Consider the following 9,819-nt stretch of genomic DNA (forward strand, 5'->3'; position numbering starts at 1 on the left):
CAGGCTCTCAGTTCACTTTGTTTTTACCACAGAGAAACAAAATATACTTATTGCTGAGGCTGGGATACTTCTCAGTAAAATACGTGTTCTTCACAGTGGGAATCCTTCAGCTTAAGAGGATGAAACATAAGGAGATAAACTAGTTCTGCTGCATATGTAGAGTACATTGTTTTACCCAGTTGATATATGAACCTGTTAGATTTCCTTTCCAAGGTGATAGTCAGGATGCCAAGCTTTACAGGAACATCCACCACCATAAATGTAATTGTGCTTTTTCATAATGAATAAGCCCTGCTTAAGGGGAACAGAATCGGCCTGAAAGAATCACGTTGCGAGTTTTGTTGTGCCTAAACACAAATATAAATGGATGGTCAGCTTTAAATTCATCTTTGTGTTGCAGAATCCGATATCCTGGGACTTCTCGGGACTCTCCACCTTGTTCATTTACTTCCAAAGAGACTTTATGGATGATCTTTGACAAAACCACACCTTTTGTGTCACACATCTCCGAGAAATCTGATGCACTCTCATTGAATACATTTGTCATTCCCAGGCTTTCCAGAAGTGGCTTCAGGTCATAATCACCTTCCAAATTAAACTTTGGAAGAAATACATTCACTTTGGTGTTGGCCATCATGCTGGGATTGGTCCACTGTAATAATGTCTCGGGAGTGAGTGCCTTTTCCAGCTGAAGACATAAAGGAACAAAGGAAATTAATGAGCAGTCCAAAGAAAAAGCGGATGGGGGGGAGGGGGGAGACCATTCCTGAACTTCCCACTCCTATCAAGCCCCCCAAAAATAAAGTCCAAAAGGCAACCTTTGCTTTTGAATTCACAGCTGTAGCATTCAGGGTTAACATACTCTCAGTTATATTAATGCAAGTATGATTAATCCATAGGATAGGTCTCTGGAGCAGCTCCACTGCATGTTCATGCTTTGACCATTAGCCCCTTACAAGCTTTTGATACGCAATCGCCTCAACAACCACATGAAGGGACCTGAGAAAGACAGTCCCTACCCCGGTTACACCTGGCCAGCTGGCAGATCCAAACATCTTGATTCCTGACCCTACACCGTAATGAAATCGCTGGTATTTGGGACAGAAAAAGACTCCAAATCCAGAGCCTGATCTCAATCAAACACACAGCTGTTTGAGCAATTTTTTAAAAACTGGGAAGTGAGGAGGCAGAATTTGGGGCCACAACAAGTTGCTATCAGGAAAGGCCTCACCTGCATGTTAAGATATGTGTGTGCTGTAGTTTATCCCTACATATAAAAGTACCTTACAGCTGCAAAGGCAGATTCCTTCTGCCTGTAGAATTTATGAACAGTTGCAGCAAATTACAAATGAGACTTGCCTGATCATCTGTCTCTTAATCCTTAAACATTGAAGAGAAGTGAAAATATGTTTTAAATTTTCATGAGTTACGTAAGAAATAGTTGTTCTTTAGGAAAAGTCTTACTTGTTTCCAAATTTACATGCAACTATAATAAAAAATGGCTCATTGTCAGGCACCTCTGCTTAAAATTAAAACTTAGAAAAGTGTAAGGCCTTAGTAAAATAAATCATGGATAAACATCAACTGAAAAAATGAGGACACTAGAATAAATAAAGTCAGCACTACTGAGTACCCAGTAAGTATGACTTTAAGCACTCTACTGAAGCAAGAACAAAAATCTCAAGATGAAAAATTGTTTGGGGGGTCCAGGTTTTCAAATTGATGCAGATTCCTAAAGTGCATCAAGGGCACCTTCTGCAATTTACATTGTCTTCTACGCACACCCTATCTAAAACAAAGTCTTGTTCACAACTTCACAGTTGGCCACAATGAAAACAATGTCACAAATATGAGATCAGGAACAGAGAAGCAGAATGAGAAGGTAAATTCACAGGGATTTTACTTTTTGTTTTCTTCTATATAGCATCTAAATAACAAAAGCATTCCATAACTATATGGCATTATAAGTGGGCTGTTTCCAAAGGAAGCATCATACCAATTCTTTTTTTTCTCTCACCTGCTCCAAGCCAGTGGTCTCGTCTTCAATCTCTTTGGGCAGCAGAATGAGCATGCTTATATGTTTGTTAAGGCACGGAAGCTCAAGGATAGCAACATTTAATTCTTTTACATAGCCCAGGCAAAAAGTAGCTTCCAGATTCATCATTTGCACTGGTTTAGTTTCAGTCTGCAAAACCAGAGAAAACAATCTAGCATTCCTTTTAAATCACAGATAAGATGGCAAGAGAGGAAAGTTTGTAAGCTTGCATGGCAGTGGTACATTGAGTTACCTTCAGAGAATTTGTTGGCTTTCTTAGGTAATGAAACCAGCTGCAAGAGATCCTGTTGGCTTTTTACAGTAGGCAGCTTTCCGAAGAAAAGTGGAACAGAATTCTACTTAATACAATAGCAACACATTGGGGATGTGCCTAATATCAGTGGCCCTGTTTCACTGAGTGCTACAAACTATACTGTCTACAGGGCATCGTAATGCCAGTAAGTGTCAAGTGCTGAGCACTTCTCAACAGTGAAGGTCAAGCTGTTAATGCGAGTAATTGATATTTTGGTTCAGGAGCTGAAACAGAATAAGAAATTTCAGGCTCACCTAAACCCCAATGTCTTTGCTTTTCATGAATGAAACAAAACAAAACTCTTCATTTCACAAATAAGATTTACAAGCTACTCTGTTCACCTGGAAACTTATTTAAAATTCAAAATCAGTAGAAAAATGTTACTTTAGGGAAAAAAAAACTTGAGATGTTTCACTTAATTTTAATGCTGACTGTCATTTTAAAAACTTTTTTAGCTGAAATTGTTGGCTGATGTGGTAATCTATGAATATTTTCAGTGAACTTGAAACGTATCTCATGTGCATGAGAAACATTTCAAGTTCACTGAAAATATATATATACATAGGTAGGTAGGTATGTATTTGGAGTATAATCTCTATCTCACGTATGTTGCCCAGCTTTGTAACTTGGTTTAGAGCTGTCTGTCTGACCATAATACTCATCACTGGTCATGGATTCCTGAAGACAACAGCCACAGGTGCTGCACCCACTTGGGCCTCGTGCCTGAGCAGGGCTGATACACAGAAGGTTGCAGTCCCGAGCCTGACTGGAAAGAGGGAGATTAATGAGGTGCCATCCATGAAGAGGGATGAGGAGGGTCAGGCACCTCAGGGGTTTACTCGGAGGGATCCCACAGATGTAGATGTTTCACTAGCTCTGTGACGATGATAAATACCATGTTTTGTGCTTCACCCCTGCTGGTTCTGTGTGTGATGCAGCCTCTGGTACACGCTGCAACCTCTTGGAAGATGCTGCCCACAAGATTGTGCACCTCCTTTTAAGCAAGGCTGCTTCTGATCATTTGTACTCAGCTCCTGTTGTCTAAATATACTAACAGAACAGTCAGTTTTCACACTGGGCCTTTGAAAGATGGATGTGAAAGCACCAGCAAAGTTTTAAAACAACACAGTGAGCAAACCAGTTTAGGGACCGCTGCAACAGCAATATAGGCTTAGACGAGCCTAAGAATGACATGGTAACAATAAACATTTCTCATTTTCTCTTGTTGGGATCTCCTTAGCTCAAAATTTGCATTTTATTGAGTGGAAACAGACTCTTTTTTTTTTTTTTTTTTTTTTCTTTTTTTTTCAGAACATACCTTGTTGACTTTAAAAGGACATTCTTTGATCTCTGCCTCTGGGAACTTCTTCATCCAGTTTGTGACAAAATAAGCTGCATTGACTAGGAGGATCTGAGTCTGGTCACTTACACTATCCTCATTCAAAATATTCTCCATTTTGCCTGTGAACAGGTTTAAGATAGTTGTTAAAACACCAATTCATTATGAGTATATCCATTGCTTCAATTGAATATGAAAACATTTCACTAAATTAAAAAATTTGTGTCCTGCATCTCACAGATAAAATATTTCAATTCCAATGGAAAATTCCAAAAAGAAGCACTCACTTAAGATTGCAGCTTAATGTTTGAAATGAGATTTGGGATCAAGGCAGATCTTCAAAATGATTCCTTGGCTTATGTAGCATGGAATCAAAAACAGGTCTACTGCTTTTGTTCAGTACCTTAAAGAAGGTACTGAATTTTCAGTGAAATCAACAGGTGTAAGCGAAAAAGCATTTGTCATTTGGAGAGCAAGATGAAAGGAAGTTCCAGATTAGCAGCTACTCATTTCTAGACTGATACATAAGAATAAAATAACGAGAATAACAAAAAGCGCTGCTCTGATTACAGTTCATAACCAAATATTGTTACAGACTTCTAAAAGGACATGGAAGTGTTGTCCCCATGCCTTGCTTTGTTTTAGACCTGTTCAAGCACTACCACAAAAGACACTGAATTCGGAGCACTGGGGAGGAAAGTCATGCATGAATTGCACAGGCAGGGCAAGGTGCTTCCACATGGGCACCTGTGCCAACCTGGGAAGGCCCAGACTCATGCACCCATGTTTTCATATTTGTACCAACACAAAGGCAACAGGCAGCAACCGACCCCAGAGCTACCGCTGCAGAGGCTGCCAGCAGGCTCCGTTATGGGCGCTGCATGCTCACATGGGCCAGGGCTGGACTGCTGCCCCCCACAGACTGGGCACGCTCTGCCCAGGGACCCTCATGGTCACTGATGAGCATCTCCTGTGACTCAGCTAAGTGTTTTGAGTATTCAGTATTGAGGGAGAAGTGCCTGCAGCCCCATTTCCACTGGAAGGCAAGAGACGCATGTCTCAGCTGAGCTGAGCTAAGCTGAGCTATTAATTAACAGCCTGAAATTCAGAGTCCAGCAAGTCCTTCCAATTACAATAAAGCTTTTAAAGGAAATCAGGGCCTGGGTTTGATGTATTCATGTCAGGCACTTATGAAGCTCCACAGCCAGGGGCTGTTGTTCTCCCAAACTGTCCTGCTGCAGTCAAATGGGAGCAGCTTTCCCCAGGGCTAATGCAAGGCCAGTCTCACATTTCCACCTTCAGAAATGCTGCAGTAGTAAGGTTCATGATTTCAAAACAGGCTGACATTGCTACTCCTTATGGATACAAATAGTAGGTCTAGTTCCACTGCTTTCACTATGTATTTACTTCTAAAAGCATTAGTAAAGAGGCGCCACAAGGACAAAGGTCTCTTTCTCCAAAGAGGCAAAGAGCATCCCCAAGGTTAAGCTGTACTCACCATCAGTTAGCTCCGAAAGAGATTTGTTGATCTTCTGTCGAGTTTCCTCAGGTTTTTCTTTGAACTCCACTAATTCCAGCTCAGATGGAAAAGGCCTCTTTGTGGAGTTGACAAAGTCCTGAAAGACACAAGGTACCAAAGTCATCCTTGGTTAAATGCCATCCACCCAATGGCTCTTTACAGAGCCTGCAACATCAGCATTCTGAGCTTCACCAAGGGGTAGCTGGGGAGTTTATTACAATGGACAGCTATTAAATAACAGCAGGTGACAAGCAGGATGCATAGCTGCATTCAGGACATCTTTCCCAAGGTTGCCTTCAGTCCAGTGGTGTTATACCAGCAGCTAAAGTAACTTTGGTATTGCAGGAGTAACCTCATTGCTAGAGTTTGAAAGGATGAAACAATCCCCAGTCCAGGCCTTGGATAAGAGAGGACCGAAATAAAGGCCACAGGCTGCTCGCATCATGCTCACCGTGTTTATTGCTGTGGTTGGGTATTGGCCTTTGCTGTAGCAGAGGCTGAACAGCAGGCAATCTGATTATAGCATCATTTAAGCATGCTGAGTTTTCTGAAACACCACTTTTAGGCTGATGTTGTCCTTCTTGGGGCCCTATTCAAAGGCAACTTTGAGGAAGAAGGGAAAAAAAAACCCAAACCACTTCATTTTCCTCAGTTATTTTCAAGGTCCATAAGTTACAAGGCCAAACACCACCTTCCTCTCTTGTGTGGTTTCAATAGCCAGACTTCTGCCTCCTCAGACAGATGAAGAAATCTATAGCTTATGCAGTAATTACTTGGGTGTGTGAATTGGGCACACACTTGCACTGCCAACTTTTTTTAAGACTCCTTTTCACTCATACTAACGATTCAAAGACCTTGATGTGGCAAAGTTATGTTGCATTCAAAACCTACTCAGCTACTGACCTAAAGCACATTAATGAAATAATGAGAAGTGTTGTAATAGTTGCATAGCTTGCGGTCAAGCAGCACACTCATCCATCCTCCTACAAACTTTTATGGCAGCAGAGAATATTATGTTGTTCATCATCTGAGTCTACCAAGTAACAGCCAAAAGTGAGAGAAATTATTTTAAATAGCATTGCAGTCTGACACCATAACCTGTCAACATGCTGGCCAAGCAATCCATAGCACCAGGGCTTTTCTGCAGCACTTACTGTGGTAGGATTAAGAGACTTGTCTACAAAGAGCCGTTTGACCATTTTCAGCGCAAAGAAAGAGCTGAGTTTGGAAACATCTGAAGTTACTGTTTGAAACCCGAAAGAAACATCTTTGACATCTTGTAAATGGAGTACCTGTTAAATGAACATAATAAAATGCTAAGCATCATTTTTATTATTATTGCATAAACATTCCCAAGAGCTTAGCAAAAACTAATGCTAATTTGCAACCAGAGCTGTGACTTTTTGAGTTTAAGCTAACAACATAGCCTCTCACTGTTGTTACTAAAGAATTATTTATTTGACATCCTCACATAATCCTAAAAACCTGATGCTACCAGAACTTTAACCAAATGTGTTTCTTTCCTGTAAGCTGGCCAAATAAATCAATAGAGCTGTTCATGCTGGTGATATGGCTTAGTTGATTAAAACACTAAAAGAGTATGGAGTCATAATGTTTTCACCAAACTCATATTCTTGTCCAAAAACCTGGAGCTTTTAGGCCAGATAAATGAGGATCCCAGTCAGTCTCCTTTCTAGAAGCGGGTTACACCTTTAAAAATGCTCGACAGATCAAGTTTTCTGATTGCTGTGACTGATACATGACATCACACGATATTTCAGCAAAAATTGATCAGATAACTTTGTCTGTTTTGGCAGACAAAATACGAGCTGGAGGTAGGGGCTGCTGACCCACACATGGCCACCTTCCAGCTCCTGGGAATGACAAATCTAGTTCTAGGAAGTGCTGGGGTGACCTAAAACTCGCTGCTTTTAGGCACCAGAGAGAGGTTACTGCTGGTTTTGTTTGAAAATAACCCTGTAAATATGAATTGAGCTTCTAATGCCTGCTTACTACAGGGTCTTTGAGGGTGGCTGTTTCATTACAGGCAGCCTGCCCAACCCTCCTCGCCTGCCTCAAGTTCCCACATGAGGCATGGCAAGCACTTAGCAACCTTCTTTTGGCTTTGTCCTTCACTCCTGCTCTTTCTCCCTGAACATATCATACCTTCACAGACACAACAAACTGCTGCCCTGCCTTACTAGCCCTCCGTGTCCCCCCTTCTCCGTGCACAGTGGGTCATTTCCTCAGAACCAGAGAATCTCAGAATGGTCAGGGTTGGAAGGGACCTCTGGAGACCATCTGGTCCAACCCTCTGTTGAAGCAGGTTCTCCTAGAGCAGGTAAACAACTTTCTCAGCTTACTACCTTTTCCTCAACAGTTTTATTTCTTAACACGTTAAGAGCAGAAAGCTTCTGTGCCTGGAAACTGGGTTTGGGGAGAAAGGAACACCACTGCAACCTCTCCACCTGTGAGAGTTTTTGGCACAAGTTCATTAACTGATATTCCAGAGTAAAATTGCCAATCTGTCTCCTTTTGTATCTAGTATTTAAAACCCAAGCACAAACTCAGGGGCAGGCAGAAGCTAGAACAGACATAGAAAATAGGAGATATTACATTTAAAAACATACCAAGCTTTCCTTAGTATTTGTAGTCAGCACTTTTTATATACCAGTTGAGAAATATGAAACATAAATGCGCTTGTGTAACTGAGCTCCGTTGGTAGATGTGCACATTAACTTATTATGGGATGGTTCAAAGCAAATTGCAGGCACAAGTGAAAACAAAATTAAGGACAGTTACTATTTTCAACTCCCCCATTAGAAAGACAACACTTGACTTTTGAAATGGTGAGGAAGCTGCTGGGCATAATTTAAATTTAGAAAAAATATCTAGAGTTAATTTACAATTTAAAAAAAACCACAGTGCTGTTTGGAAAAGTCTGGAATGCCAATAATATCTTCACAGATACATTGCTGTGCAGCTCTGCTCAGTAGAGCGCAAGATTCACTGAAATCTGTGGCATGGGTCAGGGCACAGGAGGCAGCGCTTGGGGGTACCTTCAGTGAGTGTGGAAGTACAGGGAGGAATTCCCCAAAGAGGGCAAATATATTCAAATATGTAGTACTTCCATCAGAGCCAGATGATAATCAGCATATAAATTCATCTGACTTTGCTTCTCACCCACATTTAGGTAACTGCAGAAACTGTGGGCACCCTCAACAGGATAAAAAGGAACTATGCAGATCCCTGCTTACAGAGAGGGAGCAGAAGAGGCTGCAAGGTGCCTCCCTGCACCACAGAGAGAGCTTGATAAGCTGATTGCATCAAGACTGCTGTGCTGCATCATGTTGTTGGAAACCCCTCGAACACCATGATCTGCTTGTAAGGAGAAACATGGTTGAAGTTGTGTCCTTTTCTACTGCATCCACCTCCTCTTAGTGGTATTGTGGATGAAAGGGGAAATGTCAGCGACAGAGCTGCTAAGCATACCTGCTGATGACAGATAATTTCCAATTCTATAAAGCTTAGGCATTCTTGAATAATGAAAAAACAATTATCTAGAAAATGCAGTGATCTTGACTGTGACTTGCTGCCATAATCAACATTATGCTAAAGGAGTCAAGGCTTTAATGCAACTGTCGAGGAATCTGCCATGTCCCCTTCCACCTTGTACATGCTTGAGAAAGCTTTTCTTTATGCCAGGTTTGCAACCTCTTTTGCCTGAAGTGTGGAACCGTTCAGGAATTTAAAATGGATGGTTTGCAGCCCGGCTTACAAGGGAACCAGATATCCAGTAGAATATTAACAAGAACAAATAAGAAAGCCACCTCCAACAGCCATAAAATTTTGCAGCCGCAGAACAGGATGCTGATATCTTACCTGTTTCATTTGGTCTGCAGTATCACCTTTTGTAGCTTTATATGCCAAAGCCAGAGACGTTGAGGTACACAGGGGGGAAAAAATAATATTGGCTGTTTTGTCCTTCTCACATAGTTGTTTGAACATATCAACTGCAAAGGCGGTGTTTGCTAGTTGCAGAGCATCCATTGTCATCCTGAAATAGAAAAGCAAAAAGACAGACGACTCAGAGTGTAACTCTAGCTCCTACTGTGGTGGGGCTGGGTCAGAGCACTGAAGGACACTGGACACCAGTATGGGGACTGGGCAGCTTGAACCTTCAGGGAGAGGAGAGGGTGGCCTGATCGAGCCGATTCAGCTTCTGAGACACTGGTGGCTCCTGAGGAGCAGGGAAGGTCTCATCCATGTCCAACCAAAGAACTGTGCGTGGTTCAGTAACAGCCATCATCTCCAAGTGACAGCTGGCAATGCCACGTGTTAGACGGAGCCAGTATTACCAGAAGCCCTTGGGGAAATCTGGGTAGGTCAGGGTGATCCATGCATATTGAGTCAGATTGGATCACATATGAATTTAATCTGTTTTTAATTGACACTCTTAAAATGTGCCAACTTATAAGGTACCTTGCCTGTGCTCTGGGCTCTCCTGGCTCTCAGACAGGCCTTTAACAGTCTCATAATCTTTCCTGTCTCTTGCTTCATGGCTAATTGTTCATTAAAGCTTTAGCTTTGGTACATGTCTTTCCTCTAAGGGA

The 9,819-nt window shown here is 41.7% G+C and overlaps 1 protein-coding gene across 1 annotated transcript; it reads right to left on the bottom strand.

Moving 5' to 3' along the window:
• Positions 1–295: 295 nt before the first annotated feature.
• Positions 296–9,262, bottom strand: SERPINB5 (serpin family B member 5). Its single transcript, XM_040586791.1, has 6 exons — positions 9,089–9,262; positions 6,361–6,498; positions 5,186–5,303; positions 3,667–3,809; positions 2,018–2,185; positions 296–688 (listed from the first exon to the last, which is right to left on the bottom strand). The coding sequence occupies exons 1-6, from the start codon at positions 9,260–9,262 to the stop codon at positions 296–298; spliced, it is 1,134 nt and encodes a 377-aa protein (XP_040442725.1).
• Between the last annotated feature and the right edge of the window lie 557 nt (positions 9,263–9,819).

Source organism: Falco naumanni, chromosome 3, assembly GCF_017639655.2.
Source record: "Falco naumanni isolate bFalNau1 chromosome 3, bFalNau1.pat, whole genome shotgun sequence".
In the NCBI taxonomy this organism is placed as follows: Eukaryota; Metazoa; Chordata; class Aves; order Falconiformes; family Falconidae; genus Falco; species Falco naumanni.